The sequence below is a fragment of the Balearica regulorum genome, chromosome 6, assembly GCF_011004875.1.
Source record: "Balearica regulorum gibbericeps isolate bBalReg1 chromosome 6, bBalReg1.pri, whole genome shotgun sequence".
Lineage (NCBI taxonomy): Eukaryota > Metazoa > Chordata > Aves > Gruiformes > Gruidae > Balearica > Balearica regulorum.
In genome coordinates, this window is record NC_046189.1 from 11,570,734 (window position 1) to 11,591,787 (window position 21,054).

The window sequence follows — 21,054 nt, forward strand, 5'->3', positions numbered from 1 at the left end:
AGAGAATAATGCAAAGGGAATCTGTACTGCATCTCTGGCTTCTGTTTTCTAAGCATTAGCTCAGTGCTGAGGGCTGTATTTCTGGGCCATTATAAACTTTTGTCATAGGAAGAAACAGGAGTCATTTGCTGCAAGAAGAAAAAAAATCAATGGGGTTATAAGATGTGAAGAGGCCAATAAAGAATAAGGAACAGAAGAATTTTTACCCCAAGATGATGCAACAATTGGCTATCATGTCAAAAAACAGTGATGAGGTATCACAAAGAATGAAAAAGGAAATGGTGGTAAGGGTGTCATTCTTTCCCTTCTTCTGTAGCCTATGAATACCCCAGGCTAATGTAACTAAAATATTCTGCATTTATAGTTCTGCAAACTTGGCAAGGGACTTGTATTTGGGCAGTGCTGCCCAGCACTATTTCCAAGTAAAACTTGCTGTACTTTTCTGAGTATTTGTCTCTTACCTTTGTATTCTCACTATGGCCCAGCATATCTCTTGTGAAGGGGACGTGCGATATATTGTAACTTAATGTTTGGTTTGAGATAAAATTGCCTTACCTTTAGAATTGGTCTAGGCAACGCCACAATACTTGTTTCTTAATCACCAATTGCAATTGTGTGAGATGATTACAGAGCACAAATACATACAGAAGTGGGCTGAAAGCAAATAGCAGTCACACCGTAACAAGAGTGTTTGGGAGGTACCAGCACAGTTTGTTTTCTATTCAGCTAACTACCTTGCTGAAAAATACTTTTCAGCCTTAGTTTGCTGTAGCGCATAACATACATCTGCATTTCTATATATACATAGAACTATATACTCTTTTTTTTACTTATGATAAAGCATTGCATCCTGCTTCTCTTGCTGGCTTGGAAGCAACATACTTCTGCCATCATATGCTACTGTTCAACTGTCAGAAATAATTAAATACCCAGACCATTTGCAATGTATGTTAAATAATAAGCTGTATATTATTGTATTAATTTTTGCTATAAGCTATTCAGTAGGATATATGTTTGCTGAGACTGAGTAAACATCATTAACCTCAGAATTTTTATTAACAAGTTCAGAAGAACAAAGGTCACACTGATTTCAGTAAAACAGAAATCAATCATCATGTCCTTCAAATACAATAGCTGCTAGGAATATGAACTCCTAGAAAATTCGGAATACTTTAAAGATTTTGAAATACTGAGTTCTCCATCTTCTCTGGATTAGTATGAGCCTGTTTCTTCTATATTATAGTAATTTAATACCGTACATTAAAAAACCCTCACCACCAGTGAATATGGCTTCTTGAACAGCCTCACTGGTAACTAGTTGTAATATTGCACATTGTTAATCTTCCCTAAAAAACCCCAGCCCACTGGGCTTCACTTTTCACTGTTTGATTCTATATACAAGACCAAGTATGAGATTACAGAGCAGTGCAAGGAGAAGAGCTAACAACAGACACACTGGAGCACATCAGCGTTGCAGTCAGACCGTTTCCATCCATATCCAATACAGTTCGAATGTCCGAAGTAGAAAGAGTCCAGAAAGCTTTATCCAGCACAAGCCACATCTCTGACCATTGACAGAACAAGCTGTACATACAACCAGTTTCCCCAGCACTGCGTAATGCAAAGGTTAATTACACAAAGAGTATCAATTCCACCTGCCACAAACCTCGTCATACCACTGCGTAGGTATACAACATCTTTTGAGCCATTCTAGTATTTCCACTGCTCTGATAAATAAGCGACAAATTAAAGGCTGTATCTCTTCTCAAGTCTGTCTGATCAGTTTCTATTCCCTGTAAAAATAATGATGAAACAAAGTTATCTATACACTAAAATAGCATAGAATTGAAACATCAGTAGCAATTACAGTGGAATCAAATCACATATTCATGGTTTATATAGGCTCTCAGTTGTCTAGAAACAAAAGTAGGATTCCTTCTGAGTTTCCACGTGTTGTTAATCACCATATACAATTACATACTCAAAACATTAGCTGTAAATTAGATAGCCAACTCATAAAATAGGAAAGTACCATCTTATTTCATCTTTGTATACAAAATATTTGTTTCTGTAATCAGAATGTGAATGCTGCCTCTATCTTCTACGTGGCTAAAAGATTGCTGCTTTGAACTCCCAGCGCTAACACCTATGTTTCTTCCTTTACCAACCCTTCCCATTTTCTAAATACACTTGTAATTTTTCTACCCACCCATGTCAAAAACTTTCCCTCAGACCACACTTGTAAATGAATGATGCATCAATTAGGATGATCTAATACAGATCAGTTAGAACAAAGCCATGGCTCAGATGCGTTTAGGCGTTCTTAATACAGGTTCATATTGCTCCAGCCTGCTATTTTATAGCATGGGTGAGTAAATAGAACTTCCGGTTATAATTTCTTGCATATCATATATATATAAAGTTCAGCTACTTATTCAGGTAAAGTTGTTTAGCAACTCTTTTTCCTGCTACTTCAGCCTATTAGTAAACACTTCAAAATGCATAAACTTTTGAAATTAACACATGCATAAATGCATTACCAGGTGACAGTCAGATCTGGGCTTCCAACGTCAGGGAATTACAATACAAATGAAAGGAAACTCAACCACACACATTTTTATGTATCTGTTTTATCTATGGCTGAGAAATTATAAATATTGACCTGACTTTACTCTCTGTATATAACTTACAAAGATACAGTACCTCTAAGGTGAGAGGAGGAAGTTCGAGGACTTTTTGGTAATAGTGGATTGCCAGGTGCAGCAATCCCAGCTGGTGAAGGCCACGGCCAAGGTTGTAGAAAGACTCCTGACATGGTCCACGCAGGTCCAAGTACCGGTGAAGGAAGGAGAATCCCTGTACACATGTTAAAGGGAATACTCACAAATGTGCCTAAGAAGGCGGCAGTAAAATATGCTGGAGAAGAGGTGTTCAACTGTATCTATTCAAACTTTTGATTCATGCTTCCCCACAAAACCATGTGCAAGTTGAAGGCAAAAACCAAGTCACGTTTGATTGCTGAGACCATGGAAACTGTGCTCTATCAGTCTCACTGCCATTGGTAACAAGAGGTACAGCTTGTCGATAAATTGAACACACGGGTATTTAATATAGCGACTTACGGCACTAGCTTGCTAAATGCAGAAGTGTGTATCTATGTGTTCATGTAATATACACACACATAAGACTGGTTCATGTTCAAAAGAGCTGACCACCTTAAAAAACATGCAGCCAAACGACAGGCTAGAGCAAGATCTTATTTTTCTTAAGAAAGTCTTTAAGCAATAACTCTCCCCCTCTTTTAGAGGAGGGAAAAAAAATCCTCAAACCTTCATTCCCTTTCCTTCACTCTGCCTTGGATAGCAGCAAGAAATGGTTTAATTCTACAACTTTTCAGAATTCTACAAAATTCTGAACTCCGTGAAGTACATATGAAAGTATTAGTCCTGGAATGCAAGCATAGTCCTCTCTTGATCTTGTGCTCCATATAAATATTTACTCCAATACCAGTTATCACGGAAATTACCACTATATCTCATTTTATAAAGTGGCCAAAAACAAACATCACTGAATAGGGCATGAAAAATTCATATATCCTAAGCAGCAGGCAAGAGTTCATGTCCCTTCTTAAAGCCAGCAGATGTTTTACTGCCAAGTCACCAGCAGAATTTGAAAGGAAACTCATACCCAGCAATTCCCGTGCTATGCCTTAACAAATCTAAAGTCAAAGCATTCAGTGCTATACTTCCTTATGACATGCTGCAAAGCGAGAGAAGTGATTTGTTTCTCATCTCTAGGATGTCACTGCCTACCAGGCTGGTGCATTACGGACTCTTCACGACTGAAGGTTTGCATGATGCTATGAAGATGAATGGCATTAGACCAGAGTAACCTTCCCTTGGGCAAAGGGAAAGATCAAGAGGCAATACAGTATTTTCCATTAAAATGCAGCGTTTTGTTTGACACTTGATAACTCTCTGCAATATACAAAGCCAGGAAACACTAGGTAAAAATAATCACACTGACTCACCTGCACTAGAAGAGCATGCCTTTTCAACACGTATTTCTGAGAAGCCATGTGGATGAAAGTCAAGCCAATACAAAGACTGTACAGAGGTTCATCTGGGTTTACACGAAAGGCTTGTACATACTGTCCTAAAAGACAGTAATTGAATCAGGATGTTTGTTGCGAAAAGCATTCCTGACGAATTTAAGGGCAAAAGGAAAACCTTCAAATTAGGAGTGTGAACTAAGAAAAGAAACAGTTTAGTATACCTACATCAAAATACACAGGAAAAAACATGAAAGAAAATTTTGTATTTTCAGCACTCCTTGGATTCTGAAGGAAAAACACAAAATGTGATGTAAAATATGTAAGCAAAAAAGAATCAGTCGCAAACAAGGCCCTCGCTGGGATTTATATCCTGGAGGCCACACATCTTAGGCGTGACATTCGGAGGGCTTGACTGAAAGCTATAGGTTTACTTCAAAGGTCTAAAAATGTCCAAGCAACTTTATTTGCTGTTTAAACTGCTCTGTTTCTGTCCTTCTTATTCTTTATTATCATTAGCCTTAATTATCTTTGCAAGTTGGTTATATTTGCAATGTTTGCTAAACTTGAAACATACCAGCTTAATTTTATCAGCAAAACTCTTTAATGATGCTTTGTGTATAAAATAATTAAAGCACTATACCAACACTGTGAAGCCACCTGTAATTTTCTGATGTATGAAAAAAAAATGACTCTAATAAATCTTTCTCTGAAAAAAAATCCCAACATTCACTTGTTATATCTGTTAATATTAGAACATTAATGACATTACCAAGAGCATGCTTGAAACTGCCAGATACAAACGCATTATGCCCATTTAGGACACACAATGCGTGATTATCAGGATTTTTCAGCATTAAGCGGAGACAAAAGCGATGGTGACGGACATCCTGAGACTGCATGGTAACTTGATTGAATATGTTCCATAGCTGAGGTTTATTGACATTTTCCATTACCATAATTCTACAGAATGAAAAGTAGACAAGGAATTAGTAAACACTATGGTAAATGCTGTATCTGCAATAGAACCTCTACAGTTTAGGGAAGGTAACAAAGAGGAGACACTCAAGGAGCCGGTCAGTGACTGAGGCAAAGTTGAGAGTGAAGGACAGAACCCACAGTTCTGGCCAAATCAGCCAACCTACTGCATTATGCATTTTTTTTTAATCAAAGGCTATCAGAAAGCTCCTTTAGTTTCAATAGCCGTATCTGTTTTAGCAAAAGCTGGAAAGCATCAGCCTGCCTCCTTTAGCAATATTTTAAGCAGCATGACTACAGCCTCACTGGAAGCAACTACAGAACAGAACCTTCTCCATACCCCACCTGATGTAGTTGTAGGCTTTTCTGAAGTTCTTGTCCAGAATTGCAGCAGAGAGCCCAAAGTATTCCAGCTCCTTGCGTTTTTGTCTGTCATCATAAAATGAATAATATTCCAATGAGGAATCCACTAGTAGCTCTGCCTCCTTGTACCGGGAGAGGTCACATAAGGAATATATAGCCTTCAGGAGGAGGTTCCACCAGTCATCTTTTGTCAGAACACTCGTGAGAACAGCAAAAATTGCTAAAAATATTGAAGTTGGTAAGTTGAGAAAATCAAAAGAAGAGAGCTAAACTCTCTTTTAAAAAAAAAAGGTGCATACATCAAACTGATCTTTTGAAAAACATCTCAGCATTAACAGGTAAAATAAAGATATAATATTTACTTTTTTCAGTTAAAGTGCAGTTTGTAAAACACCAGCAAAAAACCCAGTCAAAACTTGGGAACAAATGGCAAAAAAACCACACAGTTCAAGTTGTAAACATATTACATGAACGCATTAAAGTTACTCTTCCTAATGTACCAAATGGTGCTTAAGAGTGCAGTCTGGCTCAACCAAGTCTGGGCCAGTTAAAAAAAAAATAAATCTCACCACTTTTAAAACATGTATTTCTATTATGTTCTAGATTTGCGTGTATTATATTTGCACTGAGGAGAATGTTGGACCACATGATCTCTAAAGGTCCTTCTCGATCTAAATTATTCCGTAACCTTACTATTTTTCTTTGAATGAGGATTGTTCCCTTAAGTTATATTATCTTCATTTTTGCTGCCTTCTTTGTCCTAAAAATAAAGCAATGTTAACATCAACCGCATGGATTTAACCTGCAAGATAGTAAAGTTTATTTTGTTTTTCAGAACTAAGGAGTTCATCTTGTTGCTTTGTTTTTAATAAACATTTGTTACCTTTTGCATCGCAATTTGCTGTCTCTTGGTCGTCATTGTCAGAAATTTTATCCCTTGACACCTTAATAAGATAGAGGTGTCTCTCTCCAGATTTGGAACTAGATATCAAACACACCTGAGCTCTGCTCATTGCTACCTAGAAACAAATTTAAGGGCAGCATTTCAGATTACATTAATACATCCTACGACAAAGACAGCGTTATGGCCAATCCATCTTGCTCACGTTGCATGCCAAAACAGGCTGCAACTTGGGAACACCACAGTAGAGCAAGATGATGAGAGAGAACATTCCCAAGAGGAGTCTTATCTCTGCATTGTCTCATGCTCCAGTGCAAACTGGGCTATGTAAAAGAAAGATACAAACTCTTTAAATGACTTAAAAGACTTTTCCTGGGATTGGAACATCCTGGTATATATTCCAATCAAAACTATTTGCATAGAGGCCTAACAAGAACAAGGCCTTTCTGTATCAGTTTCAGAAATATGTGGATAGTCAGCTATTCAACCAGTGTAATACAACGGTATTGGCTCTGACCAGATGGATAAAACTGAGGTGTAATATTCCCCTCCCTATTCAAAAACAAACAGAAAACAATTAACACAAAACCACCACCACTGTACTTACTGGCTAAACAAATTCTTCTTTGGTCATTTTATCACAAGAAAACATTAAAAAGAAATTTAAGAAATTCAAAAGAAAATTGTTGAAATAGAAGCCAGTATCAACATTTCCAGAAAGCACTATGCTGATTGCTACAAAGGTAAGAAGCAGCTTTAGTATTCAGTCTGTTCTATGTACTCTGAGAAACAGGGAGTTGAAGTCACTGTATTGAGAATTACACACACAACTGGTCCTCTGTTCTGAACGCTACAGGCAGGAACACCAGTTGTATAGACTCTCTGCAAGATTATTATCTAACAAAACTATGAAACCATTTGCATATAAAAAACACTAGCTTTCGTCCTAAGTTTGTTTGTTGCTTACCTTATCCCAACTCATAACTGTCCAATTTCTGAAGGTGTAGCTGTAAAGACTGGCTTACCTTCAGCAGCATTGCCAGCATCGTAAGTAATGTGTCTATGTAACCATACATTTTGCCTTGGGAATACAACAGGGTCGAACGATGGAGGAGTAGCTTTAATTCCTAGATAACAGGGAACATTATTATTCAACCTCCTAGAGAGTGAGTTTACAGAACAAACAATTTTGACTCAATACAGTACTAAAGGATTGCAGAACCTTCTACAGAGTTCTAAGAATCTTAGCAGCAGCAGGTAAGATCTCCCTAAACTGCCCTGCAGTAGTAACTGTTTCAAATTCTCAAATTTCAGAGAAATTCAGCATAACTCTTACCTATAGTGAAGGTGCTGCTGGAGAGGGGATATAGACCCTTTGCTACGCCATCAGTTACTTTCAACAGAGGCCAAACCATGTAGCTCATATGTAGCAACTGCTGGTCAACTCAATGCAAAGTGGCTGGCATCAAGACTGGTTCTCAGTGGCCAAGAGGTTGTACATCGCACAGAAGTAATCAGGTGGGACAGGGGAAATACTGATAGAATGGTCAGGGAGAAAGAGCCATGTGGGCTCAGCCCTGGTACTCTGTAATGAATCGTGTGCTGCGCTCTGAAGGCTCACCAGGCTGTAGATAAGTAAGTCTCAGTCCCTGGTCCTATATAGTTGACATCTTTGACCACTACCATAGTTTATCAGAATAAACTGGAAGCACAGAACACTCCACCCACCTGCTGGGCAGCGTTAGCATCCTGAGCCAGTGTATCTGGATCATACATGGGTTCCAGAGCCTCCAGGGCTTTTTCAGGTCGGCCCAGCTGCTGCTGAAGTGTTGAAAGTGAGATTCTTGCATCCAGATGCAATGGAGCGAGATCAACAACTTTGGCATAGCTCTCTGCGGCACGCTCCATGTGTCCCAAAGCCTTCAAGCACTCTAGAAATACCATAAATGACACTATACAGTTAAATGGCAGAAAAAGAAGATTTCAAAGCTTGCAAAACAGTTAACATACTTTTCAGATACTTTTTCAGTTAAAACTACCCAAAACATGTATTATTAAAGTGAAAATATTAAAAAATATGTACTGATGCGTCCACAGTTTCACTTGAAGCATCATCCATTGAAAAAGGATGTAATGCAGAATAGATGCCCTTTCACTTACAAAAAGATAAAGTATTTTCAGCTGAAGTAAATTTCAATCTATAAGAACAAAAAAATGCTCCATGACAGGGTTGTCATAATAAACTCCAATTATAGTTTTGCAAATACCAATTATCATTCAATATGTGAATCTAAAATTTCAGTGACCTTAAATAAAGGTCCTTGGAAATGCTCAGCACTGTATTATCATCTCTCAGCACCACGCATTCAGCAGTCCTGCTTCTTCTCACCCGCGTGCCGGAGCCAGACGACAGCCAAGTTGTATCGTTCTGAGCAGACAAGGGAACTCAAGAGAGGCAGTGCTGAGTTGTATTCCCCAACATCCAGAAATGCCTCTGCGACGTCCAAATACAAGTCACCCATTTCTTCTGGATTTTGTTCCACCAGAGTGGTCAAAAGAGGCTTTAAAAAAACCACACAAACTACTAAAAGCACAAATAACCAATGAGAACATTTCTTTAAGATACGGTTATTGGAAGCTTACATTTTTATGCTATGATTTTTATTCTATTTGCATTCTGAACTACACTCCTTCTATTTAAATGTTAGTTTAAAAGTGAAAAATAAAGACCTGAATTTCAGAACTCCTGAAAAAGCCACATTTTTCTATTCTAGACATTTCAGATCCTACCCATCCATACATTTCATACCCAACGGATAAAAGTGCCCATCAGCGAGGAGTGCTCTTTACGGAAGAACAGTCTTCAGATTTAGTGGGGCTTTAAAACAAAGCAAAGATGTGTTCCTTAGTGTTTGACAACTTTGCAATGTGGTCCTGGGCCTGTCACAGCACATAGGCTGTGATTTACTGTGCCTTAGTAATATCTCCACTGGAGGCATAAGGACAAAAATAGTATTTCTGCTATTATGGGTTTGCTAGGTTTCTCTCTTGGAGTGGGAGGGAAGCAAAAAGAATCTCCGCAGCTCTCTTAACGACCTCAGTCATACAAAAGACAGAAAAAATTACTTGCTTTGGTAATTTATTAGAACATCCCCCAACTTCTGAGATATTTTCTACTTACACTGAGTGGCTCTAGGATGTTCAAGTGAACCAGGCACACCATCAGCTTGACCGTGATGTCTATGGGAACACCCTCAGGTATGCGGCAGCTGACCTTCTCCACGGCTGTAAGAAGATAATTTCCTTCTGAACCCACAGGCTTTAACAAGCACTTGTTAACAGGCTCCACATCCCCCCCCAGGCCATGTTCAGCTCAATGAAGAAAATACATTCTCACTGACTCTAGTAAATGTTGGTGTAGGCCTGCCCTCTCCCCTTCTTCTGTATCCTTCCCAATAGTTGAAACAAGTTCTTCCTACTATCTCTGATCCTAATAATTTCATCTGAGGAATCAAGTGCTGTCAGTCTGCACTGACTTCAAAAGCAGGATCCCACAGGATGTGCTTAGAGCCTTTGCCCTTTTAAGATGTGCTTTCTCCATAAAGCTTTCCTTTAGCAATTTATGCACCTGTACACTCTTCTTGCTTTCTGAAGGAAATACCCTGTTTAAGCTATTTGCTCTTATTAAGTCCTGTATACCAGGGATCTGTCTGTACACACCGTGAGACACAGTTAACTACAGAACTTTACACAACAGATAGACAGAAGGCAATCTGATGACAATGCAAACACGAGACAAACAAGTTACCCATGACACTGCTAGCAAACTACAGGCCATACAATAAAACTCCGTTATTATATTTCCTTCACATGCAGTCACTCCTTAGCCACTCTGTTTAAGTTCTCCTTGAGCTTAATTCTTAAAACAGACGTTCGAAGGGTGATTGCTATAAACTGAGAGAACTGATTGCCAACATAAGGCTTCCCTATTACCTTCTACCTTCACATCCAGTTACTGCAAATCACAACATGCAGATTAATTCATCATTGTATGAACACTTTAATGCCCAGCATGAGTGTAACTATTCGCCTACCGATAAATTCTTACAAAATAAAAAAATTTCTTTTCAAAGTGGGGAAGCCCTGGGAGATGCTTTTGGCTTTGGTGGCTGGCTGGGTGAGAAGTAAGTTCTGAGTAAGGAAGACAGTACACAAGAAACCTTTTCTGGATCAAGCCCTATTTCTCTGCTATTAGAAATCTTTCCCAAATTTTATGTGATTGCAGCCTGGTTCCTGAGCATATGATCAGTTCATAGACTTGTATGAAATTAAAAAATTAAATTCCTTACCTGCAGCACTGGATTCAGCAACTGGATGATTTTGGTCGTCAGTCACTGCTTCCTGGCTGTCTTGGGTTTCTACCACTGCCCCTGTATCTTTTTAAAAAGATTAACAGATTATCCTAGTAGCCCCAGCTAAGCCAAAGGTTACTTGATTTTGAATCCATACTTGATTGGCAGCTTACTCTGAAAAGTGGACTTTTTTTTTTCTTTGGAAGGACAGCAGAGCAGGAAGCACTCAAGAAAGTTATAAAGCCACAAAGGGCAGGGAACCAAGCTCTTAGGTAGTTTAGCAGCTTTGTCTTACAAAATTACACACCCCCTAGGTAACTTGGCAAGACTGTGTTCTAATTCCTAGACTCATTGGAGTTTTCCTTCTTATAAATTATCTGTTACAAGTCTCTATCAGGACAGTTGTTCATTGATGAACTGTATTTTTACCTGGTCCATTAAAGCAAAAAGCCAACAGAAGTCTCTCATACTGCATTGGGTTTGGAACAGATTGCTGAAACAACCAACCAGTTTGATCATAGAACAGACTGTCTGCTTATGGAGCTAGCATGTTGTCATCATTCTACAGCCCAAACAGTTTCAGAGTTAAGCAACAACATTCATGAACAGGTTTCTCAAAGACAACCTACTTTATTCAATTACTAGCTAATATCCCTAGATTTCTATACACCAAAACATTTAGGTGTTTAATAACAGAAGTAGGATCGATGAAGAATATTATTCTCAGGTCAAAGGTTGATATTCTTGAGTATAGACGCCACTAAACTTATCTAACTTTTTTTCAGAAGCTATTTAGCTGGCAGAAATAACTGGCCTGATGCGAGCACTCTGAGGAATGTTTAGAACTTTAAAAGGCCTCCAGTTGCCTGGAGAGCTGTCCTTGTCATTAATGAGTCAGCATGGCTAACTGGACATCAGAATAACTCCTTATAGAAAGCTGAGGTCATACCATGTAACTCATTAAAAACACTGAAAAGTTTCGAAAGAGAAAAGCCTGTCAACATGCATCAAAATATACCGATGAGTTGAAAAGGTTATGGAAAGAAAGATGTCATATTAGAAGAACAGCAGGGTCATACTAACCGCTTGTTAGCTACTTACCTTTTTTCGCCTCGGTTGCACTTTTTTCCAATACTTTCTTTTCAAGTACAATTCCTGCAAAATCTGTAATAACCTAAAACAGATGAGTAACTCAGATCATTTCAAAGATTTAAAGGATAGATGGAGTGGCCAGCCCACATGGCAGTTGTTTTAGACATCACAAAAGTTACCAGAAGAAAAGCTGCATTCATTTCACAAGGGGTTAGTTGACTAGTATTGAGTTTGATCATCTTATGTCTTTGTCCACTATTTTTTGACTACTCAGATGATTCAAGCAGCATCTCTTTAGCAAATACAACAGTTACTTTCATCACAACTGTAAAAGTTTTTAACCTTTATAGCTACTGTTAATGCCCTTTGGAAGAAAGACAAGGAAAGTAAAGCACCAAGTAAACAGCTAAACTCTCCACAGATCTTTCCAAAGTGCTCCAAGGATTCCTCAGCCAAATATATTGCAAGGAAAACCTATGGTTTGTCTCAGTTTAAAAAAAATTATTAAATAAAATTCACAGCTACATACAGACATTTTACAACAGCCCTGGTCATACACATCATGACCTGAATAAAACCAGTATAATTCAATGGAACAACTCATTTACAAAAAAAAAAAAAATCAAAACCAGACAATTCAAGACATTCACTTGCCCATGGGGAGATGCAAGGGGGGGGAATGCACAAGTATAAAGGACTCCTGGTCTAAGACCCGACGCATTTTGGTATTTTTGTTTATGAATTGTAAACTAAGTATTTAAATCATTACTGCTGCCAAAACAAGAGTGTTAAACGCAGAGTATCTGGCCCTTAGGGGAACCTACCAGATGACTGCAGTAAGAATTATTTTTAAACTCAATTTACAGCTCAAATACAGATTCAGCTGTCTAGGAAGAAGAATCACAGGAACAGACCTGAGAAGAACCATCAAGAAGAAACAGGGGAACAGTTCTATGACTAGTACTGTATTAATAAATCTGGCAGCTGAATGCTGTGTGCATAAAATTAACCATTTGATTTTTAAAATGGGAAGTATAGAGAAGGGTCAGAGGAATTGTTTGTAGGCTAGTGATGCTTTATATGGACAGAGAAAGATATAAATAAAATCTTAAGGAGAAAATAAAAAGAGGTAATTAATATCAGCAAATAAGAATGTTCACAAGGAGAAAGTCCCAACTATGAGTGTCTCTTCAATCCATCTGGAAAAGTATAACAATGGCCAGATACTAAAGACTTTCCTCTCAAAGCCAGACCAAATCAACCAGGAAACATGCCTCAAAAATGAGGGTTAAAAAGCACTAGAACAAATTGGGAACGAATAAGCAATCTTCTCCAATTCCTGATTCCTTAGAGTCAAGATGTATTGTCTTTCTGGAATGTGTGCTTGATGCTTAATGCCTAAATTATTAGTCATAAAACCAGCATGCCAGATAAAGCAACAAGAGTTTGCATTTAAACCATTATACCATTCAGTGTCACCCTTTTAACCTTCAACTTAGAGAATGCCCTTTGCTGGTACCACTCACAAAACCAGCTCATGGGTCTTCTCTGGCTACTACGGTTATGACAAATGTAGAGGAGAGGAAGGATCCCAAGATTTTAAACCTGGAACAGCATACAAGTCTATCAGCCCCCATTTTATTAAATCAAGCCATTAACTTCAATGCTAATTACTACAGAACTAATAGAAAGCAATCTGTATCTGATCAGCTCTATTACTATAGAAACATGACCATATTTAAGCACTACAGGAATATTAACTGTCCATCCTGACTGCCAAAGAGGTGCTGAACATGATACAGAAATGCATGTAATTCTCCATACCGCCAATGCTTTGTCATACTGTTTGGAAGAAATATACAGCTCGGCTGCAATATTAACATCTTCCATGGAGACAAGGCTCTGGTGTTTAGTGAAGGCTTCTTCTATTATCTCAATAGCAGAGGTCACATCATTGGCTTCATAATAACTCCTATAAAACACAGATATGAGATACTAAGTATTTAAGATAAATGACAGTATGTACTTTGAACATGAGCAAAATGATTTTCATATTTATTTTTGTCTATTAGCAAATATTTTTATTAGCAAGAGTAAGTTACAAAAGACAGCGAGAAAAAGGGTGTTTTTTTCTTTTCTTACAACTGTTGAAAATTTTTATGTATTTCAAATAATTACCATTATTTTCTGCTCTGTAGAGGGACAGAATCTGTATAGGGACAGAATCTGTATAGGGACAGATTCTGCCCTAACATAGGACATCACTGAGGTTTTATTACCACCTCAAGCCAGGTATCAACAATGTATTGTATCAACATGGTTTCAGAAAAACCTTCAATAATAATATTGCTACAATACACTTCCTTGCATTTTTTTGGGTGCATTTCACAGCCACAAAGATCAAAAGACTTAACAAACTGCTTTGATACAGGCCAGTAACAGCTTTCTACAAGTTAAGCTTGAGAAAGCTGAGATATAAAGTAGTAAACAACTTACTAAAAACTATGATAAGAGAGCTACACCACGAGCCTCCTCTGTCTCAGACAAGCTTCTGTGACTTGATCTGCTCTCACTAGCAGAAAAGGAGGCAGATTTTTAATTGCTCCAGAAACGAATCACAAATGACATATAAACTATATTCCATTGCAGATGTTTTGTATTCCAGATCGAATAGCTTGTTTCATTCAGATTTGCTGGTGATAAGTTTCCAGGTCTCTAGGGATATTATACAGATAAAAAATGTATTGCATTTGTGTATAATTGTATACTATTGGCATTTTTTCAGTAATCGGTATTTGCATTTCATTCTGTTACTCTGAGAGAATGCAACACTTCTAAGATGACACATCAGTCTTACACAGCATAATTCCTACATGTCAGGCTTTGAAAACATCACAATAGTTGGGGAGCGCATGCTTATGTGTGGGTCACCCCCAGCATTCCTTGATTTCAGCTACGTATTCAGCTTGAATCAGCTGCAGAGCTTATTAATATCAATTTTTGAGAAACTCTGGAAAACAAAATCACACTGCCTTTAAGTCCAACTTACTTTGCCATGTCTCTAGCCAACTGCATAAAGCGCTCTCCATCAGAGGGAGACAGGAGATTCAAAATACGTCTGTAGCCATCCATAGCCGTCTTATGTTCTCCCAACTGTTCGTAGAGGCTTGATCTCTCCCATAGATAACGCACATTGGTTGGGTCATATTTCAGAGCTACAACAAGAAAAAGCCTGTTAGTGGCCTGGTTTAAGAAAAGGCAACAATGGATTTCACATTCATCTACCTGACTAGATGAATGTTAATGGACACGCATGAGCTTTTTGTAAGAAAAGGACATCCTATATTAAAGATTCATGAATCTTTTACCAAAGTCTGGACTGAGGTACCAGAATCTTAGCAAACTCCAACAAACTAAATTATAAAGCAGAAGAAAACAAAATGATTGCCATTAGCACCTAACATTTATTTTAAAATATTAAAATGGTTGCTACACTACCTTTTGTGTAGCAAAAAACAGCCTGTTTGATATTGTCCTGTTCCAGTGACATTTCTGCTAGTCTAACCCATTCCTCGGTATCACTAGGATTTAAGTGAGCTGCAATCAGTTCAAACTGTAATGACTTCTCCATATCTCCTTGGTCTTCATAGATCATGGCAAGAGTAGAAAAGGGCTCATGAGCAAGAGGAGCTGTGTAAAAACAAAAAGAATGTTTAAGAACTATTGTTTTAAAACCACCTTGAAAACAAAAAACTTACCTTTCTGCAAACAACAGATATCAGAATTCTATGAAACATCAACATTGCTCTGTTTAAATTCAGAAAAAACTTGGAGACGAGTTTCCAGTTCCTTTTTATAAATTATTAAACAGCCTGACTGAACCTAACAACAACCATTTATAGCATTATTCTACATTGTAAGTCATACTGATATTTATACCTTGGTTCTACAAAGACAATAAAAGCAAACTGTGTAAAGCTAAGCAAAGGCCCAGGCCTCTGCAGAATTAGGGTCCTAGTTTCTTTTTATAAGAAAAATAATAAAGGCAATGCACTACATATTCTTAATTCCACACTACTTACACAGTGACATTCCTTGTACTGAGTATTTTCATTAGCAGTGAAGCCACACTGAATTTTCCTAATGCACATGGCAATTTCACCCCATCCTTAAAGCCAAAAAGCTTTACCATTCTAACATACCTTGTCGAATGATTTCCATGCACATTAGAATAGCCTCCTCACGCTCTCCTCGAGCAAACCTGATGTTGGCCTCTCCCATCAACCCCCTCAAGGCACGAGGAAGTTTGCTGCGAGGTCTCTTCTCCTAAATGGAAAAGGGATATTCTTTCTACCCAGGATTCAGTTGTGCCCAAATTCAGAAGACATCAGTCAAACTTGCACTTAACGCAACGTAATAACAAGTTATTTAAGTACTTGCAATATGAAAATGACTGACCAAAATATTTGCTAATTTTCCTAACTGGCAGAGTAACTCTGGTATCTAATACAAATACAATCCAGACACTGGAAAACCTCACTTCATTATTTTTGAAAGTTTTCAAAGAGTAATCTACAGTCGTTTTCTAAAAAAACAAAGACAGGCAACACCAACATAAGCAGAAGTACTGTACACAGAATTATTTTCAGGCAAGTTTCTCAGCAACTAGCTAAAAATCACACTAACTGGCATTTACGCACTATGCTTCAGGAGACACAGGGAAGTTAGATGAAAGTTTAAATACTTGCTTTCATCATTTTCTTGGTCTCTCGATTAAGTACCATCTCCAACACAAAAACATCTCCGGCTGTGGGTTGCTCAGTAGTTTCTTCTTCCTCTTCTTCTTCTTCCTCTTCATCTTCATCCTCCTCCTCCTCTTCATTTTCCCCAAGCATGGACGCAAAGACCCGATGAACAGATTTACTGACGCCATCTGAAGTTTCTCCTGGTTGAGAAATAAGCAAAAAGGGTTTATGATATAATCAAGAGTACATGCTGCTTATCAGGACAAGTGCAGAGAAAATAGAATTCTTCATAATTAGTAGCCCACTTGAAACAGTTATTCTACATGAAAAAGGCTTGCAGAAATGCAGAAAAACTATTAACTACCTCTTTGGTTTTAAAACTCTGTGTTATTCATCACCAATGATTAATATACCTCAGCCTCTAACATTTTTTGGATATTTGAAATGAAAGCCTTGAGAAACACACAGAACAAAGCAACAGTTTATTCAACATTTTTCTCAATCCATACAAGAGAAGCATATTAAGGCAATTTTCAAGCATTGAACTGGTTGGATGGAATAAAGCTTTTCAGCTGAAGAGGCTAAGTGAGCAGACAATTATACTAAACAATAATGCAGCAAACAATTTTTAGAAGTAATTTAAAACAAGATCTTGTAACTATTCTATCCATGACAGTAAGTACCTTTTAACATGTGTAAATGCAAAATCCAGATTATTCACATTTCTTCAGAACGAGAAATAACAAAATTATTTAAAATAAATAAGAATATACTGCTATATATCAAAAATAAATATGCCTAAAGCACATAATTTTTAAAATTTTCACATTCTTTAACTACAACTTTTCACTACTAAGTTAACCCAGGGCTATAACTGTTCACAAGTCTATATCAATGCAAAATATCACAATATGTAGTGTTGAAAGGTTTTAGCTGGGGGATTGGGCAGCTAAAGATGTGATAAAGGAATAACCACAGTATCAAGTTAGGACTGGAAAAATAAATCTATCATATATTGCATATATACAAGAGGGAATTGGGTACTACACCTGAGTTTATGGGTTTTGGGTTTTTTTCTGACTTGGATACTAAGCATCTAAAAATCAAGACTTTTCTTCCTCCCACCTCAAAAAAAACTAACTATTAATTTAATTTCCCTTTTATTTCAGTATCATTGGCTGCAGGAATCATCTGAAGATTGTAGCAGATTAACTCTGAAGATTTGTGTATGAAAAGTGGTTTTAATAATTAGCTTTTCTAACATTTTTCTTCTGAATATCCTAAGTTTGATTCCAAGAGCAACTCTTTAAATAGTGATAAATATTATCAATGCTTCCTTAATTCTGACTGCTCTCGAGACTTCTGTGTTCTCTGTAGTAAGAGCAGAAGTAACACTATCACACAAATCTATCAGAATATGTTCTTTTCTTAGATAAAGATCATGTGCATGAAAAAACATGTAACAGGCTAGGTAGAATACAGAGCAGAAAAAAGCAGCTTGGAAATATTTCAGAGATATGAGCAAAAAGAAGGGGTCGATAAGGAACCACAGGTATCTGGCTCCAGCCACACTTCCAGTGTTCATTTTCTGTCCTTGTAGGATAAGGTCTGGCCATACTTTCAAAATTGAGGCACAACTGACACACATTTTAGGTCAGACAATTTAAAGCCTATTTTTGAAATTTAAGAAAAGAAAAAAAACCAACAAAACCCAGAATGATAAGAATTTGCAGTCAAAGTACCAAAAGGAGTCTAAGAACCAACACAAAGAGATAAAAAAATTGCACTTTGTTATCTCACAGCATTGGCAATCCCACGAGAATATGCCCTGACTAGTGCACGGAGTACAACTTCTGAAGAGAAAGTGTCTGAAACAGACCGCAGCACTCTAAATCCCAAGCTCAAATCCAGAACCTGAATTATGGGATCAACAAGCACTGATACAAGCTAGACAGAGAAGCGCTGCTTCTACCACTTTTTGCAAGTCCTTTCACTATGTAGGAACCCCAAGGATGTTAAGCTTATTTTGCTACGGATCTAAGGAGATACTACCATCCCAGTAACTGCACAATGCAAGCCGGCCAAGGAATCTGTAGCTAGGAATATCCAGCAGAAAATAAAAAGCAAAATAAACACAGGCACTCTAAAGAGGCCAAAGGATAACTGAGTAGGAGAAAAAAAACACAGACACAAAAGGAAACACCTCTTTTTAGCTATTTTATTTCACTCTGGATGACAATGGAGGAAGGCAACAGTCACACAGTAGCATCAAATACTCCAAAACATTCAACTCTCAGCAAAAGACTAGCAAAGAAATGAACAGGAAAAAAGCCAAAACAAAACAGACAGAAGACTTTTTGAGATAAGTTAAAAACTTGAAATTATTTGTAACTTTGGAGAGAGTATATAATTGAGACCACATGGTTCCAAGCCAGAAGGGGGAAAAAGAATCTTCTAGAAAAAATCCTCTAGAAATCTTCTAGAAAAAGATGACCAATTGGCTAGATCCAGCTTCTTAAAAACATTGAACACTGTTAAAACCCTGGCTATGACTTGAAACGTCATACAAAGAAATGCATTCTAACAATGTGCTTCAATACCCACAAGTTCAAAAGAAGCAGCCAAGTATTTATAAAAAGTCAGCTATCAAAGAGCAAATGCTTTCAATGACCTTTTAAATACATTTTTCACTGAAGTTATTATGTTAATATTTACCATCAGTTTCATCCTGACTTTGAGATTTGCCAGATGCTTTTCTGGATGAAGATGGAGCCTCTACATCTTCAGTGTTTTCCTCAGCCGACGCATTTTCGCCATCCTGTGCACACCAACAATATTAGTTATCAGCTTTATAACATGACTCATTTCTATTTCCCATAATATTTACAAATAGCATTTAGACCATGAGTTTCCAGCTTTTGCAATGCCAGAAACAGGTGGAATAAGCACTATATTTTTAAACGCACAAGACCCAGCATTACTTGCTTTCAAGACCTTTATATCCTTAGCAATGTGAGGTGACTCAGATAGTGACTGTTCACATTACTTTTGACAGAAGAGACTAGTCCACTGCTTATTTAGCATTACAGTGAGGTAAGATGACATGGTTGCCTGTATCAAAAAACATTACAAACATGTGGCAAATCCTTTTCGAAGCCTGCCTTTTTAAATGCAAGACAAAATACCAAACTAACACTTGTTAACACAGCAAGAAGGTTGCCCTAGGATATCACTTGTCCTGCCATGACAACTGAGTTCTGCTGAATTTGCTCTCTGATGACTAGGAAATACAGAAATTCAGTTGCCTTTTGACATGAAGATAGCAAAGTTAAAGTTAACTACAACACTCCAATCGAGCATACAGAATTTCTCATAATATCTCCATCTGCTTACTTTTAGACGCAAAGCTGCGTCTCCCTGTGTTTATTGCTGCCAGGAAGCCACAACAGTTACCGAAAGGAGTCAAACTGGATCTCTTCCATGGATCCCACACAGATGGTGGGGGAGAGGTAGCAGTGTGTGCTGGATGATACTGAAACCTGCTTCTGCTCATTGCTCCAGCCGAAAGAAGAAATTAATTATGGCGCCTAAAGGTAACTGCCACTAGCCTTTGCCAAGTGCAGGGACACAAGCCACAGGGGCACGAAGCAAAATGGTGCATGCCGCACTTCTGAAAGGCGGACGCTTTCCTGAACAACTTTACCAGAATCTAATGACCCTTACAAATTAAAGTTATTTTCTTATCATTTTTGCACGGAAATTAACTATTACGTAGACAGTAGTCAATAGCTGAGCACAGTAATCAGCATCTGAGCGCGGTGAACCCCCCCACACACACGAAAGCGAGGAAGCAGCGCCGTTCCTGAAGCGGTCCGTGCCCTGCCAGGTCCTGTCATGCAGGGAGCGGGCCGGGCCGCAGGGGTGCCAGGCGGGGCAGACTCACCTTCTCGCGGCTCTTGCGCTCCTCTCGCCGCCGCTCGAACTCCTCGAAGGAGATCTTCCCCTCCAGGTAATCGATCAGCTCCGGGCTGAAGCCCGACATCGCGCTGGCACCACCCGGGAGCGGGCGCAGCTGCAGCCGGCGCAGGGGAACCTCGCTCAGGAAAGGACGCGGGTCCCTCCTCTATGGCGCCCGCCACACCCCGCGCCCTCACGCACGAGTTCCGCCCCGGCCAGGCGCCGCTGCCTTGGGGCGGGGGAAGCATCGGCCCTTGGGAGCGGGCAGCCGGGCCGCTTTGGGCTAGAGGGGCTCCTGAGCCGGAGGGCTGTGGGGAACCGCGTCGGCAGGGGCTGCTGCTGTGCTCGCTGTCTCGGAGGGGCCAGCGGTGTGAGGGAAGCGCCTTTGTTAGGAAGCTCTCTGTTAGAGATGTGAGATCATCTTTTATTACCTCAGAAATAGGTGTTATTTGTACATGAGAAGCGGTTCTTAACTTCATATGGCTATACAGTTATCGTGCAGGTGATTTATTGTCTGGGGCAGGGTCAGAAATGGGTGCGAGGGGCCGGGGGTGAGGTACAAGCAGCCATCTGGCCCCTGAGGCACGTCACTGCCAGGGCTGGTATTTCCTGCCA

General features: G+C 38.7%; 1 protein-coding gene across 1 annotated transcript; it reads right to left on the reverse strand.

Moving 5' to 3' along the window:
• Window positions 1–1,370: 1,370 nt before the first annotated feature.
• GTF3C3 (general transcription factor IIIC subunit 3) lies at window positions 1,371–20,621 on the reverse strand. The gene is made up of 19 exons (XM_010307194.2): window positions 20,426–20,621; window positions 19,198–19,300; window positions 16,486–16,682; window positions 15,940–16,063; window positions 15,236–15,427; window positions 14,787–14,952; window positions 13,562–13,709; window positions 11,747–11,819; window positions 10,643–10,729; window positions 9,475–9,578; window positions 8,683–8,854; window positions 8,022–8,224; window positions 7,319–7,420; window positions 6,276–6,411; window positions 5,375–5,612; window positions 4,824–5,014; window positions 4,031–4,155; window positions 2,704–2,856; window positions 1,371–1,793 (listed from the first exon to the last, which is right to left on the reverse strand). Exons 1-19 carry the CDS (start codon window positions 20,522–20,524, stop codon window positions 1,671–1,673), a joined length of 2,736 nt encoding a protein of 911 aa, XP_010305496.2. The 5' UTR covers window positions 20,525–20,621; the 3' UTR covers window positions 1,371–1,670.
• Between the last annotated feature and the right edge of the window lie 433 nt (window positions 20,622–21,054).

What these genes read in the sequence shown, in the direction of transcription:
- GTF3C3 (XM_010307194.2), bottom strand. Translation starts at nt 20,524, where the DNA reads ATGTCGGGCTTCAGCCCGGAGCTGATCGATTACCTGGAGGGGAAGATC. An exon ending in AGACCAAGAAAATGATGAAA is followed by an intron (nt 16,064 to 16,485) that starts GCAAGTATTTAA and finishes TTTTCCATTTAG; the next exon opens with GAGAAGAGACCTCGCAGCAA. An exon ending in TTGGCTAGAGACATGGCAAA is followed by an intron (nt 13,710 to 14,786) that starts GTAAGTTGGACT and finishes TGTGTTTTATAG; the next exon opens with GAGTTATTATGAAGCCAATG.